This window comes from Lontra canadensis, unplaced genomic scaffold (genome assembly GCF_010015895.1).
Source record: "Lontra canadensis isolate GAN:19392208 unplaced genomic scaffold, GSC_riverotter_1.0 scaffold18, whole genome shotgun sequence".
Lineage (NCBI taxonomy): Eukaryota > Metazoa > Chordata > Mammalia > Carnivora > Mustelidae > Lontra > Lontra canadensis.
In genome coordinates, this window is record NW_022631012.1 from 12,181,264 (window position 1) to 12,197,800 (window position 16,537).

Consider the following 16,537-nt stretch of genomic DNA (forward strand, 5'->3'; position numbering starts at 1 on the left):
ATGGGAGACAAGACTGGAGGGCAGGGTGGGGAGAGTGGTCAAGATGGATCTGAGCAACTGAGCTACAAAGAGTTTGGTATAATTGGAGCAAATCCTTTGCAAGAGTTGACCCTTTTTTTTTTTTTTTGAGTATGCTGCTTCTCAAAATGAAATAGAAGAGCAACAAACCTGTCCTGTTCATAGATCCTCTTTGAGGCTAGATGTGGCCTGTAGGCCCCTCTAGGGAATGTGGGTTTGAGGTTCTGCCTTGACTTCCAGGGCACATTCCAGTCACCATCGAGACCAAAGACCCACCGATCATATGTGGAGGAAAGGCTGGGGCGAGTCTACTGACAGACTGACTGACTGACTGATGGATTCACGTCTTCAACAAGCTTACAGTGAATGCTTTTAGGTTTGAGAGACAGGTAGGATTAAATACACTGTTCATGGGACTAGCACAAGATGGCAGGCCATCTTGTTTATTCATCAGAAATTTCATTTCTCTCTTTCTTCCTTTAGTGTGGAAATTGTTGAAAGATTTTTTTCACTGAAAATCGATTGTGATCCTGCTGTGTGTGTGTCAGGGCTGTGTTGGGCGCTGGGAACCCCAAAATGACTGAAACATCCTATCGATGACGTGACAGCCACCTTAAAGCCTGAATGTTTTCTTTTTCTGCTTCTGACTCTTGCTTTGCCAGAAGGGGGGTTATTTCTCCTGGAATAGAGTAGAAAAATGTACAGCAGGTGAACAGAATCATGTGCTCTCTGGTTGTTAGCCCAGCTGTATCACGCTGTCAGTGGCCTCCACCTGTCCAAATCCTGCTTCCACCAAGTGAGGACCAAGCTATTTTTGTATTTATCTCATGAGATAACACAAGTGGTTGTGACACTGAATTTGGAACCGAATGCCTTCTAGTTTCTGGAAACCCATGTGCTAGGAAGCTACTTCTAGAGGAATAGACACAACACATAAACTGTAGCAATGGTCAAGAGACTTCCGGCCTCATTAAAATAAGAGTTGATCCTCTCACTTTGGATGGGAGGAGGACCCTTGGACATTGGGAGGGACTGACCCAGAGATGGATGGAGAGGACAAGCCAGGCCTACTCAGATCTCCTGGCTTTGAATCCATTCTCTTTTTATTAAGCCAGGGGTGACCTAACCTACCACATGAGCGCAGATTTTAATCTGCCTCGCCAAGAGGCCTGCTGGGCATACGTCTCACACACACACATCGTGGTGGATCCTGGGTGGTTGGTACTCATCACCCTCTGACTTCACTTTTTTTTTCTTTGCAAAATGGCTATTGTCCAGAGCCAGCATCTCCTCTCCAAAAAAGTAACGTGCCAGAAGGGTTTTTTGAAACTGCCTTGATAATCTGTCAGATGCCAGATGATTTGCAGCAATGAACCAACGCATATAACAAGGGTACCTGATTGGATTACCAATTAGCCATCTCCATCTCTGGAGGGTGGTTGGAAACAAGCGAAAAGGCACTGTTTAGTTTGGGCAATTACCAAAAGGGCTTATCGTTCTCATCAAGGCATCAGCGTGGCACAGGAGACCTCCTCCAAGCCATTCTGCAGGAACTTCCCTTCCAGATGCTCCAGCAAGAGCAAACTTGTTGTGCAAACATTGGGTTATTGTGTCTGAGCTACAGAGGCACCTCTGTGTCAGTGAGAGGGAAGAAACTGGCTGGCTTGCATCTGTTTTTAATGATGTCTCTGCTGCTGGGAAGTCTTGGAAGCTACAGGTAAAATATTCCCATGTATAAATGAGGCTGGCCTGGGATGTATCATCTTACCTTTACCTGAAAGAGGCTCCTTGGTTTCAGTAGGCCCGGGGAGGAACAGGCAGGTGTTTCGTTCATTTGGACCTGGCGAGAAGTGTCCCAGTGTGGGGTCTCTGGAATCTTCTTGAAAATAAGCACAAGCATGGTCGGTGTTAGCATCGGCACAGGGGAGGCTCCTCGAACCCCCCACGGGGAGAAGCCAGTGTGTCGCGTGCTCGCCATCATTGTCATGGCCCTGGCATTCATTCTTTGTTTTCTTTTTAAAGATTTTATTTATTTATTTGACAGAGATCACAAGTAGGCAGAGAGGCAGGCAGAGAGAGGGGGAAGCAGGCGCCCCACCGAGCAGAGAGCCCAATGCAGGGCTCGATCCCAGGACCCTGAGTTCATGACCTGAGGCTCAGGGTCTCATGACAGAGGCTCAACCCACTGAGCCACCCAGGCGCCCCCCGTGGCATTCATTCTAATCCAATTCTCCCTTTACAAAAATGTCCGGGTAGGGATGTGTGTGTGTCTATTTGCTATAGTTTGTCCTGGGCTCTTCAACCTCGCAGGAACAGGCTTGTTACTGACTGACTGTAGCTAAAGTTTGGTTCATTTGTATCAAATGTAATAGAGGATCCCTGCCAGGCAACTATAAAAGGGAGTGGGGTGTAAGAGAGAGGTTCTGGGCCAAAACAGTTTACAAATGAAAATGACGTCTTTGGAGAGGGAGAAAGAGAGAGAGAGGTGGGGGGAGAGTTGGGGAAGAAGGGGGTTTGAGGTTGACCATTTCGGTGGCAGAGAAGCTGCAAACACGTAATGGAGATACCGATCGGTGTATTTAATTTGTGCTTACAAGGCTTCAACTATAGATGCTTGGAGGAGGGGGGAGGGACGAGGGAAGAGGGAGGAGGAAAGAAGGGACTGAAAGGGTGAGGCATCAGGTCCCTGAGAGAAGGAGATAAAAACGAAAGATGCCGCGCCGCACCCTGTCTTTGTGGCTCTCAGTTCCCACGTGCCTCTCAGAGTGTGAGTTTCTCGCAGCCCCGGGTGTGATTCTGCTGTTAACCGAGACACTTTCTTCGCAGTGTCTGGCACCCAAACACACACCAGTCTTCGTCCTCTGGTGTTCAGCCAGAGACAGTAGCCCCGCACTCCCGGGAAGGAGGAACAGCTGGCTGGGCCGCCTCTCCCAGAAAGTGGTGCCGTCAGTGTCCAGCACGGCACCTCCCCCAGGGCATTTCAGGGGGTGACTTGGACTCTAAGCTGTTTTTGCTTTATGAGCTGCCTTTAGATCCCAGCCCCCGTGGAAGCAATTACTGCAACGTCTCTGCATTATTGCTCTTGTCTAAGCATCCCAGTCTCCTCCTAGATTGTCAGCTCTTAAGGATAGGAACTTTCAGTGGGCCTGTCACAGAGGAGGTGGATTTCCTTTGCCTCGCCCTTTGGGAGAAATCCAGAGCCCTCCTCTCTCTGTGGACAGGCCTCAGGCTCTGCCCTGGGCTGGGGGGGACTTCTTTCTGGGGACTTCTTCCTCTCGGCAGAGTCCTGTCACCAGGCTCCCTGGCCCCTGGGAGGGTGTGGAGGATTGCCTGGTAAACCCGGGAGCATGTATCACTGGTGAGCACAGGGAGCTGTGTCATTGCACACCACTGCCAGGAATGAGAAGAGCACAGAACAGCTTGACACTGCGTGTTGGTGCAGCAAACTCTTAAAACATGTACTGACTCTTTTAGGAATATGCGTGGTGAACATTAATCCCAGACGCTGCTGGAAACACTGCTGATTTCCCCCTTTTCAATGGGGTGGCTTTCAGACAGCTTGCTTCACAGCTGCTGTGTGGCCCTGCAGATGATTAAGTGAGCCCAGAACCACAGACAAGCTGAGGGTGGGGGAGGGGGAACATCTGTGCCCCCCCAAGAGTGATTACCTTGTCCTTCTGCTGGGAGTGTCCCCCTAGGCCTTTTCATATCCAAGGAACCCATGGAGCTGCTGTAGCTTGATGTCCTGGGGCTGTCCAGGCCCCTCTGGCTCTCTGGACTTTTTCTTTCTTTAATCAGGGACAGTGGTGGGGTCACATTCTCTTGTGGGCCATCATCATCTTTCAAAGCAAAAGGAGAAAAAACACAAGTGAGAGAACTTCTGAATCAGCAAGAAGGAGAAAGAACCTTTTTTCCTCTTCTTTCTTTCTTTTTCTTTTCTTTTTTTTTTTTTTTTTTTGATGGCTTCTTGTGCTTAGGCTGGTTTATTTCGTTCATTCCTAAGTTTGTCCCTCCTTTCTAGCCCTGCTAAGGAGTAGAGGCCAAGTGACTCCTTTCCACAACCAATGGAGGCCGAGGTGGCTGGAACACCTTGGGGTCCTTCAGTTGGGAGCTTCTAGTAACCGGGAGGACTGGAGTGGTGGTGGTTGTCTTCTTGTCGATGGGCTCCTGAGAGAGAGAAAAAAGACTACAGAGGCTATGGGATCCTTCTAGCCCCCCAAACAAAGGCTCAAACAAAAAAGACTCCAGCTTTAGAACTCATGGTATTGTTGGCTACAGATACAACCACAAAGCAACTTTTCTAAGCAGAGCCAATGATCACATGACTCCTCAAGGTCGTAAAGTACAAAGTAGCACCTTCCAGATGTTAGTTAGAGGGTAATGGGATTGATGAAAATGCACAAAGCCCACCGTGCCCTCCTCTTCTGTTCTTTCTCCGGTTCTTTTTCAAAATCAGTAGGGACTACTCCAGGAAGGGTGAAACCCAATAATCTAAGCGATTGAGACCATGTCTTCATCTCAGAGGGAGTGGTATTTATTTCCTGTTCAACACAATGTTGCTGTTGTGTTTAAAAAGCTGGCTTCACACATAATTTCAACGTATCATGGGCCACTTATTTATTGCAAAGGGAAAAAGTATCTTTACAATGGAGAAATCTAGTAGACACCACCTTTAACTGAATAATGAATTTTAACATCCCCTGTAATGAAACAAATGATAATAAATGGAATAAATATGAAGGCATATTTCCTGTCTCTTGATGTGATATGCTGAGAAAGATGTATCATGACCTACATACTATTCTTGCCCAAAATGTTGGATCCGAATCTAATCACAAGGAAACAGACAAATCAAAATCGAGGCTCATTCTGTAAAGCAACTGGCCTATCGTCTTCAAAAATGCTCATGCCATGAAAAACAAGGTTCTAAGGACATGGGACATACATGATCTTGAGTAGAATCCTGGATTGATTGGGAGGGTGGGGGGAGGAACCACAAGGAACATTATTGGTATAATTATGAAAATTGGAATATGGACTATATATTAAATAATAAAGTTTCTTGAGTGTGGTAATTGCATTGTGATTATGAGGGAGAAAATCAGTGCTCTCAGGAGATACGTGATGATAAGAGAAGAAATATACAAAGTCTGCAATTTAATCTCAAGGGTTCGGCAATAAAATATGTCTGGCCTATGTGCATATCTAAAATCTGGTTTTATTTTTGTGATATTAAAGGTGCGATAATCCAGGGCTAGGCATGTAAATGGCTACATGCAGCCTCTGGCAATGGGATCGTCCCTGCTTGGTAGCTTTAGACACCCTTGTCCCAGGAGTCTTCTTCTTCTTTTTCTTTCTTTCTTTCTTTCTTTTTTTTTTTTTTAAGATTTATTTATTGGGGCACCTGGGTGGCTCAGTCAGTTAAGCATCTGCCTTTGGCATTGGTCATGATTCTGCGGTCCTGGGATGGAGCCCCATGTCGGGCTCTTTGCTCGGCGGGGAGCCTGCTTCTCCCCTTTGATTGTGATCTCTCTCTCTCTCTCTCATGTCCTCTCTCTCTCTCTCTCTCTTAAGTAAATAAAACCTTTAAAAAAATAAAGGTGTATTTATTTATTTTAGGTGGAGAGGAAGGAGAGGGGAAGAAGGAGAGAACAGATCAAGCAAACTCTGTGCTTGGGGCGTGGGGTGGGGGAGGAGCCCGACATGGGGCTGTATCTTAGGACCCTGAGATCAGGACCTGAGCCAAAACCAAGAGTTACACGCTTAACTGACGGTCACCCAGCAGGCCTGCCCCCGGAGTCTTTGTAAGAAAGACTACCATGCAAATCTTCTCTCTTTAGACTCTTCTTTAGGCTTCTCTGACTAGTTGGGTCACATACTGAACTAGCTAACACCAAGGTATCACGGATTTCTTAGAGCAGCTTCCCCTTGGCAGGGTGGCAGAGGATGGACAAGTGCTAGCTCCTTGGTGGACATGGCCACTCAAAATAGGCAGAGAGCCGTGTGAAGCGAGGACACCAAAGATGAAATCCCCTGGTGTTGCCATCGATCCCTGTGGCTTAGACCGTGCACTGGCCGTGGTGGTGCACAGATGGCGACCTCCTTTCCTACCTGTTCACACAGAGTGACCCTTGCCCGTATTTGGATTTTTTTTTTTTTTAAAGGAAACTTCAGAGTCTTTAGGATGATTAACTCTCACTTAAGAGATAGAGTAAACAAGCCCCTGCCCCAGTTATCAAAGGAAGTTCTCCAAACTGAAACATCTCAAGAACATCCTGACCCGAGCTCATTGTTTTGTTTATTCTGGAAGAAAGTATAGTGTAATGGGTGGGAGGATGGAGGCAGAGGGCCTGAGCTCCAGTCCCAGCTAGGTCACTTGTCGTTGTGTGACCTCAGACAAATTACTTATCTGTCAATTTTTTTTTTTAAGGATTTTATCCATCTATTTGAAAGAGAGCGAGTGACCACAAGCAGGGCAGGGAGTGGCCCAGCAGAGGGAGAGGTAGAAGGAAGCTCCCCACTGAGCCTGGGAGCCCCACGTAGGGCTTGATTGCAAGACCCCCGGATCATGACCTGAGCAGAAGGCAGATGCTTAATGGGCTGAGCCAACCAGGTGCCCCAGGGCTTCAGTTCTCTGACCTGTGAAACGAAGGTAGGGTTGTTGTGAGCAGTAAGTGAGAAAAACTGAGGGTGGTGCCTGGCACAGAAGGAGACTCTGTAAATAGAAATGTTCATCCTTCCACTTCTGATTACCACTGGTCAGAGATCACTTAGCATTTGTCATATAGTCATTTTGCCCTTTGGAAAGGAGGTTCAGTTTTCTGAAAATGAGGGGCTTTCCAAAATCTGACCCCTTATTTCCAACCTATCAACACATAGAAAATACGTGTAGGTACACTCATGTGTATGGTTTCACATGTCTATATGATGTTTTGAAAAATTGGAATGAAGTCTTTCATTGATATTATAACTTTTAACGAATAAGTATGTATTGCTAAATTGATTAGAAATGAAATGTCATTGGTTAAAAACATAGGATAAACTATAAAGTATGCAGAAATTAGTGAACTGGGTGCTATTTTAGGTCTACAACCAGAAACCTTTAGTAGGGGGTGATTCACTGAGTAAGTTGCATGAACTAGACACTAAAGTGATTTCATTGTAGCACTTGGGTTAAAAGGCAGGAGCTGCCTGAATTAAGTCATCTTCAGGTGGCAGGGGAGGAACTAGCCTCCCTTCCAGCCTCCTTTTGCACGGCTGAGGACTCTCGTGTGTCTTGCCTTGCTTCCCTTTGGGGTGAGAGTCCTGTGGGGTGCTGGAGGGAATGGAGAGCTACCTTGACGTGAGAGCATGTCCCTGCCTGTGCCCGCTGGGAGACGCATGGTTAACTCCCTTGGCTTTCTTAGGGATGCATGCTTCAGGGAAGGTTTCCAGAAAGGCCTGGACTTTTCTTCTGTTTCTGGTCCTGCCTCAGGGTGTAGAGCACCTAGGAGATAGGGAGAAAGCCAAGTTTTGTAGATGTCTGTGGTTTTTGCCAGCTGTCTCTTCTTCTGGAGGCCCGTCTCTCCCTCTCTGCTCCCATATGTGGTCTGGGTGGATCTGTGTCTACTCCCTGACTCTGGGGGTAGGCATGCGACTAAAGCCTGGCAAATGGGCACTCCTCACTGTCTGAGCTGCGGTGATTGGGTCCAGGTTGGGCATCCAAGCCACGCCTGGCCAATGAGAAGCAATTCTGGTACTTTCACAAGAGCTTGTAAGGGGCATATCCTTTCCAGTCCAGCTAACAGGTAAGAGGTTAGCATGAAATTGCCCGAGGCTGTCTTTAATGCCATATGGGGACACACGAAGATGACCAGAAGACATTTGTTCTTTTTCTTCCTTTAAAAAACATGCTCTGAAGGGGATGACCCCGGAGAGGGTCACCTATGATTTAGGAAATGGTTACATTAGGGAGACTCCCCCCCGCCCATCCCAGTGCTTACCGACCTGCCTGTGTTTCATGAGGAACACCCAAACACTGGGGACCTACCTCTTCGGTGTGGTTTTTCTTTTGGGGGGTGTTGGGGGTGGAAATGAATCTCCACCGGGAGGACAAAGAGCTCTGCTGGAGGTTCACTGGCTTTAAGTGGACTCCTCAGGGGGTCCAGGACTCTGGGCTGTTCCTCTAGGAGAACTGGTAACGTCAAAGCCTTTGGCACCTGGAGAAAAATTGTAAAACAAAACCAAACCCATCACGGCATGTATTTAAAAACTGCTGCTTGCAGAGGACAAATGACACCACATCTTCTTGTAAGTCTGGTGCCAGGTGCTACGGGGGGTGATGTAGCCTTAGTACGTGTGGTGGAGAAGTGGAGCCAGCCGTCTCGGTGGCGGCTAGCTGTCTGATCAAAGCCCTGTCGCTCTGCTCTTTGGAAACCTGGCAATGCCCCTCCCTTAATCCAGCCTCTTACTCCCCTGAGAAATATAAATGTGATAAATTCACCAGCCTTCAAGACAAACTCTAGACTTTCTTTGTCTTGCAGCTAGGGAAATTAAGCTGGGATGGAATGATACAGCTGAGGTTTCTATGTACAGAGAGGGAAGAACCTCTGTGTATGTTGCTAAGGGAAAAAAGCAAGGTACAGAAGAACATTCTGCCGCCTTTTAGGCTAGAAAGGGCAGAAAGCAGGAATATGCATTTGTGCTTGCTTACTCTATGTAAACTCTCTAAGCCTCAAGTTTGTTTTCTGTAAAATGGAAGTAATCATACTTCCTACTCATCAGGTTGCCGTGAGTAGTAAATGAATTACATACAATTGCAATCGTGTTTGGAATTAGAATTTTTCCTCTATTTCTTTGAGGGTGGACTCTCCTCTTACTAGGTTTAATGCCCAGTCTTGCCACTTGCAGGGTATCTGGGCATCCCTACATTTCTGCAGTATGAACAGAGCTGAAAATGAATCACGATGTAACAAAGGCAGCAACAACATTAGCCCAGTTTTTTTGGTGTCCAAAAAACCCTAATATGTGTGTGTGCGTGTGCATGTGTGTGTGCGTCCAGAGAAAAAGGGAGACAGAGAGAGGGAGAGAGACATTGGGGTAGTACTTAGAGCCTTCTCTTTCCAGTTGTTCAAAAGTTGCTGAGGGGCATGTGGGTGGCACAGTCATCTGAGGGTCTATCTCTTGGTTTTGGCTCAGGTTGTTAACTAGGGTCTTGAGATCGAGCCCTGTGTCGGGCTCTGTGCTCAGCACAGAGTCTGCTTGGGTTTCTCTCTTGCTCTGCCTCTGCCCCTCCCCACCTCTCTCTCTCTCTCTCTCGCAAATAAAATAAATAAATCTTTAAAAAGCAAAAGTTGCTGGAAATTTCTTCTAGTTTGCAGCTTTTAACATATGAACTTGGCTCTGTGAAATGTACATGTGTGCTGGGTTTCAAGGAGTTCAATTTCATGGAAGGAAAAATAACAATGTTTCTCAATTTTTTTTTTTTTTTAGTGTTCAAAGAGAAAAAAATGATCAGAAACACATGTAAGCATCATCCATGTTTAGAGTTGAATGAGGAAGGAAATTCAACCAAGTATATGCAGGGTGATATTTATGATTTCAAGACATTAAGAGGGGTGCCTGGGTGGCTCAGTGGGTTAAAGCCTCTGCCTTTGGCTCAGGTCAAGCCCCACATCAGGCTCTCTGCTCTGCGGGGAGCCTGCTTCCTCCTCTCTCTCTGCCTGCCTCTCTGCCTCCTTGTGATCTCTGTCTGTCAAAAAAATAAAATCTTTTAAAAACAGACATTAAGAAAATGATTTAATCAAATACATGCACATAGGATCTTTATGTTCCTGGAGACCTTCATTGCCCAGGTGCCAGCTGCCCACCAGCTGCCCTTTCCTGAATACTGACCTTGTGCACGTTGTTTGACAAGGATTGCATTGAGAAATCCAGGTGGAAACCCAAATGATTTGTATGAGATATGATGACAAACCAATCCTTAATTTCTTTATTCTAATTAAAACTTTATAGAGTTTTGATATAGTAGAAAATATTGCCTTCCTCTGCTAACCCATATACATGGGTTGAAGGAAAGGACTCCTGTTCTCTGTGCCTGGCTTGGATCTGGGCTGACCTGGGGTATGGGATCGAGAGCTTTCCTCAAGACAGCAGTGACTCTGGCAGATCAGGCCTACTGTTTACTCCTGGTCCAAAGGAACCTCAGAAGACAGAGGCCCTTCTGATGTGAATGGGAAGGTTTTGATTAGGTTAGACACAGGAAATCTGAGAAAATCCTGAGCAGGTTGAAAAGAACCTCCCTCATTAGCATCAGGAGCACCTAGAGTTGCCCATGGCTCCTCTAACGCCATTTCAGAGACTATGAGTCCCCAGAGTGAACTAACATTGCTATTGTTCCCATTCCAAGACGAGATACTTTCACAGGAATGCATAATCTCGTGTGATCCTTCCATCAGCCTGAGGTGGGCATTACTATCTGTGTGCACAGATGAAGTCAGTGAAGCTCGGAGGGGTGAGTGACCGGCTTGAGTTCACGCAGCTGCTACGGGACAGAACATTCCAGAACCCCTGATTGCTCCTGCTCAGCACAGCTACCTTCAGACCACCGAAGACCTGAACAGAATTGCAAAGCAGGACAAGGCCAGAGACAGCTAGGAATATTCCTGAGGGGAGAAGGTATACTTGACTTTTGGCTTGTAAAACTGCCAGATTTACTGTACATTTTCAAAGGTGACAGATCCTCAATTAAGCAAAACCATTGCTGGATTAAGATCACCAGCATTTCGAGTTTGAAGTGGGTCAATGGCTTGCAAGCTCAAATTCTGTTCTTATATATTTACAGATAAGCCCCAGCCCCCTCAGAGCACAAAGGACCTTGTTGCCACCAGAGTGTGGTAATATCATAAGGTAGAACTGGTTGGGGGGGGTGGTTTGCAGCTGAAACTCCTTGTACTTCATATTTTCAACATTTAGTAAATTATAACCGTTTTATTTCAGCTCCACATGGTGAGCTCAAGAGCGAGTAAGGCCAGTTCTCTGTTTGAGACATCCCTTTGAGTTGCCTCGTTCCCGGATTGAGATTAATCGTTGAAGGGCAAACACGCATGCGCACGTGCACACGCACACATACAACCTTTTTCTTCTTTGCTTCCCCAGCTGTGTTTTTCTCTGAGCCAGTAGCAGGTGCTAGAGGAGGGAAAAGGCATCTTTCAGCAGGAGGCTCCTGTAACAAGTGGCTGCTTCGGCCCTTATGGAGTTTTATATTCCCTTGTCTGTCTGTAGAAACAGGATGGGAATGAGAACTTATGAGATGCAGGTATGAGAATGGACAGTTGACCTTCAATTTTTGTCACTTTTGGGTTACCAGGAATAGAGGCAAGAACAGGCACTGAGACAGCCATGGCTTTAGCTGAGGCAGGTTCAGGGAGTCCTTATCTCGTCACCTGGGTTGGGTTCTTGCTGGCAGATCAGGTGATGGAGAGAATTATAACGCTAGTATTAACAGTTAACACATATTAAGTGCTAAGTATAGGAAAGGAATGATACAAAGTATTTTCTCTCCAGTAACTCACCTAATCCTCAAAATACTCTTGGGAAGGTATTACGTTATCCCCATTCTATAGGTGAGGAAACTGAGCCTGGGCAAGACCAAATAACGTGCTCAAGATCACAGCTAGAAAGTGGGATTAATTTACACCCAGGCAGTCTGATGGCAGAATGTGTGTGCTTGAGTACTAGGCAAGGAGGAGGCTGGCGGTGTTGTTGCCGCCTTCTGCTGGACTCGGGCTGTTACTTTCTAAGAGGAGAGGCCCGAGGCAGTGACACTGGGTGTGCCTCAGTGTTCTCAAATGAACTCTGCATGATTGGGGTTACCGAGATTAACAAGTAAGACGTTTAGCCTCTTACCGTTGAGATCTGCCTTTCTGTTGGGGAAGGCCCCTCCATAGAATGTAATGTGGGATTTGTCACTCAGGAGCCAAGAATGGTCGATGTGGGCATGCCCAAAGGCCCTTCGGGAGGTTTGCTGTATGTTTTCGCTGTGGCTCTCCTTTGAAGTGTGTATACGGTAGTGATTCTCTATTGATGTGTCCTGGGGAACGACAGATACACATCCTATAAACAGGCTCTCCGAGGAAACAGACCAGTTCAGTCAGACCTTGCGGCTAGACTCTCAGCTGCAAGGAAGAAATTTCTTTTGCAGCTTAGGAAGAAAAACAAGGCTGTAACAGTATGTTCTCTAATGCTATCTGCTATAATATAACATTGTATTATCATGAGAGCAAGAATGACCTTTAACCATGCCTGACATACAGTTTTCTTTCTTTTTTTTCATATAGTGCTTTCCTGCAAGAAAATTTAAAAATCAAAACAAAGCTCTATGTCCTTGTCTTTATGCATTGTAAAATGTCTCTCCCTCTGCCCTTCTCCCCTGTGGCACCTCCCTTTTCCCCTTTCCAGCTCCCAGTGGCATGTGACTTTCTTGTCAGTCAGAGCTTAAAGATAGGAGCATGTGTTGTCTATGTTGCTCAGAACCACTGTCATTTTGTACACACACACACACACACACACAGGCCTTAGAGTTTAGAAAGCACGTTTATATTCTAATGTATTTAATTCTCAGAGTGGCCTAATGAGTCTGTATAGTAACAGCTCCATTTTACAAAGGAGGTCATTCAGGCTCCTTTTAAGCTTCTTTATCACATTCAACATGACTTGTCAGATGCAAGACCCAAACCAAGCCTTTTCCAATTCTAAGGCCATGAGCTCTTTTCCCTAGAGAAGACGACAGCTGCCTAGATGGGGTGAAGAGTGGAGGGGGAACCCATGGTTAAGTTTGGAGTTCATGAGTTCAGATTAAACCAGCTACTTTACCTATAGAACTTCCCCCAAATGGCCCATATTTAAGTGTGCCCTGTGACTTTTTGGGAAGAGAACATGTTATGTAGCATTTCCTAAATGTATTTGGCCATGAACTTCTTTTTTTCTCATTGAGACTCTGGCAGGGTTCCACACGTGACACTTTGGGAAACAGTGGTCCATAGGCTCGAAGTCCTCTTCCCTTCTCTGGAGGAACCCCAAGAAATGGTGAAGGGAGGGCGTATCCCCTCTGAAGTCAAGAACCATGACAGAGGGGAGCCCATCAGAAATGGTACCTCTGCCTGGGTTTCAGCTTCCTGCCATGGCTGCTTCCTGAGTCGCAGCAAGTGAATCCCCTGACTGCTGTTGCTCTTGGTGCTGGAGCCCTGGTCCACACGTCCACTAGCCCCAGCTTCCCCTTCAGCCAGGCCCTGCTGCCCTGCAAAAGTGAACAGTGGGTCAGCCTTGTCAACCCAGAGATAGGCTGATGCTATTAGCTGCTTCCAAGTTGCCTCCCTTCTTGCTCTTTTTTTTTTTTTTTAAGATTTTATTTATTTGACAGAGAGAGATCACAAGCAGAGAGAGAGAGAGAGAGAGAGGAGGAAGCAGGCTCCCTGCCTAGCAGAGAGCCCGATGTGGGACTCCATCCCAGGACCCTGAGATCATGACCTGAGCCGAAGGCAGAGGCTTAACCCACTGAGCCACCCAGGCAGCCCCCTTCTTGCTCTTCTGAGCAAAAGTGTTGATCAACGCCCTTGTTTCTCTTCCCTTCTTTTTCCTGTATTTCTGCTAGTGCCTTCATGGAAGTGGCAGCCAGGTCTATAGAACAGAACTGCACTAGGAATCAGGAGGCTTGGGACTGAGTCTCCATTTCTTGGACTCAGTTTCCTCATCTGTAAAATGGGGATACTGATTCCTTGCCCTTGCTGCCTCACAGAATTGTCTGGAGCTCGTACAGAATAATGAACATGATGGCCCTTTGCAGACGGAGAGACAAGAGGATAACAGTGGTGTGATCGTGGAGGGCAGACCCGCATCCATGCTCTGTCGTCACTGAGATGCTCAGGTGGAAGCACTTGATTTCCTGGGCTGTCTGCTGGTTGTTTACTTGCGGAATGTGCTGTGATGGACGGCTGCTTCGCTCTCTGAACTTACCCTGTCTGTGCAACCCTCAAGAAGGATCTGAGTCAACAGATGACTCCAGCCGAGTTCACAAATCTTTCATCGGTGAGGTAAAGGGTCCCGCAGCTATTTTCATCACTTACTCAAGGTAGATTTATTGCTGAAACGATCTGGCAAACCTTCCTTGTTTGGCGCTGCTTTAGCAACACCTTCTCTCTCGGCACGCTGTTCTGGGGAACAATATGGGACTGTCTTTCAACCAGGGGCTTCTGGAAGCCGTTCAGGGGCCCTGTATATGTTGGAACTCCAGACTTACGGAGGCTCCCAGCCAGCCTCACCTTCTGTCTATACTCCCCAACCCTCGTCATCCCCTGCGTCATTCCCTTCCTTGGTGTCATGGGTCCAAAGCCAGATGCCCACTTGTGAGGCTGCTCCTTCCCTCCAGCTCTCCTTCCTTTGCCCATTGGCTCCTGACTGTTTGGGGGTCTGAGCCAAAGCCAAGAATGTGGGTGGAGCAGAGGCAGACCAGGCTCAGGTTCAGAGGGGTCTGCTCAGGTCTTAGCGGCGCAGGGAAACCTGACGAGCCCTGGGGAACACCTCAATCTGGGGAGGTCCAGAGGCCCCAAGAGGACCACACCACCATACAGGGTGTGGCACTAAAGACCTTTCTGTGTATTCTAGAATGATCCTTTGGGGGCCAAGCCAGACTTCGGGTCCATCCTTTCTGGTCAGATTCACCTGGAACCAAATGCATTTCTGAGGGCAGAGGAAGTGAAACTCTGGCAAGTGGCCACTCACTCAGCGGACAGCTGTCTGCAGTAGACTGAGTTGGGGCAGGAGGCACTGTGGGCAGGGGATAGACAGAAGCCTTCTTCCCTTTGGCTGTATCCCAGGTGATATTGAATATATGACTCAATCTATTCAAGGGAAACCAAGATTTTTCTCAGGAAACATCATCTCTGGCTCATGTGCTTATGCTTAATAGAAACAGGTGTGCAAGCAAGGTATTGGAAGTTTCAGTTGTTGAAAGGAGACCATAAAACTTGGTCTCTGTGTCTCAAAATTTGGATTCAGATTACCCAAATAATGTGAAATGGAGTAGCAATTTAGAAGTCTTGGAGAACTTTTTTACCTCTGTCCTCTTCTGTGATTTTTTTTTTTTTTTTTTTTTTTTTTTTTTACAACGACCCAGAGAGGGTGGAAAGCAGATACCATTACTTCCAGTTTGCAGATTAGCAAACTAAGGACCCAGGGAGCACAAGTGACATGACCAACATCATATAGTTGGGGAAATCTTATATTTGCAGCTGGGACTTTTCCTACTTTCCTGAATAAAGTGTCTGGAGAAAAGAGGGAGGCCAAGGGGAGATGAAATTAAAACCAATAAAACCATCAGTTAGGGTTCAAGTTATAGCCTCTGAGCTGTTTTTATTTCTTTGCAAATTAATTTTTGTTCCTTATCATCATGAGCAATGAGGCACTGCAATTAGTAATTATGCTTAAATACACAAGGTAGGAAGGTCTATACCTAGCATTTATTGAGTGCCTACTATGTGCCAGATATGGCATATCCCATTTAACTCCAACATCCAACCCTGTGAGGCAAAAGTGGGTGTGGTCATCTCCATTTTATACATGAGGAAACTGAAGCCCTGAGAGGTCACACGGCTTGGGATCTGGTGCTAATGGCCACGTGTTTAATTACAATTCTATATGGCCTCTCTGTTTTCTTCCTGATTGTTTCAGCCCTTGGCATATGGCATTAATTAAGGAAATCACTTGATCCCTTAGATGTGCAGTGTTGATCTACTCCCCAAATGAAAGTACTGCAGTCCCCTGTCTAGTATTTATAGACCCGAGGGCATCAAAATCCAAGGATATTAATTGGAGACAGTGGGATTTTTGAAGAGAGAGGACATAAGGCAATGTCAAATGGGGTGCCACCTGGGGAAGGACAGATGGTCCCAACACAGGAGCGTTACCTGGGCAAATTCACCCATTCCCAGGCCAAAAATGGCCCAGAAATTAGACATTTTTAGTGTCCCAGAATCAACTGGTTTCAGAGATCTTGATCCACATTAGCAAAGTATATAGAGACTCTATAAGCCAGGGTATTAATTTACAAAGAGGAATACAATTGCCTGACCAGCATATTTCCTGTATATGAACTATATGTGGGTCAGGTTATAACCAAAATTCTCTGGTTCCAGAGTCAAGACTTAAGGGAGGTATTTGGCAGGAATGTTTAATGAGAACATGCCACATTCTTCTCCATTCATTGGATAGACCAGATTGTCTACTTATTCTGACTAGATCCTTTTCTAAGGATAAGACTTGGTTAGGCACTACCATTATGTCCAGAAAATTCCTTTTTTCATTTCAGAAAAAAATAACTATATTATGTTAGGCTCTTGTTCTTCCCTTCTCTTTTCTTGAAAACCCTGGCACTAGCCAATGTCTTACTCTATGTCCATTAGTGTTACTCAGTCATCTTTTCCTATCTCCCTTAGCAAAGGCAATTTTTGGCTCATTTATTGCTTCAAGTTCCCAAGAATAATTT

At 46.3% G+C, this 16,537-nt stretch overlaps 1 protein-coding gene across 1 annotated transcript in view; it reads right to left on the bottom strand.

The window, feature by feature from the left end:
* Window positions 1–16,537, bottom strand: part of KIAA2012 (KIAA2012 ortholog) — a 103,406-nt gene that overhangs the window by 68,224 nt on the left and 18,645 nt on the right. Inside the window, exons 5-11 of the mRNA XM_032860062.1 lie at window positions 13,152–13,294; window positions 11,905–12,088; window positions 11,132–11,274; window positions 8,048–8,216; window positions 7,355–7,504; window positions 3,687–3,857; window positions 1,787–1,897 (exon numbers count right to left, since the gene is read on the bottom strand). Coding sequence (XP_032715953.1) covers window positions 1,787–1,897; window positions 3,687–3,857; window positions 7,355–7,504; window positions 8,048–8,216; window positions 11,132–11,274; window positions 11,905–12,088; window positions 13,152–13,294 — 1,071 coding nt within the window. The remainder of the gene's footprint in view (window positions 1–1,786; window positions 1,898–3,686; window positions 3,858–7,354; window positions 7,505–8,047; window positions 8,217–11,131; window positions 11,275–11,904; window positions 12,089–13,151; window positions 13,295–16,537) is intronic.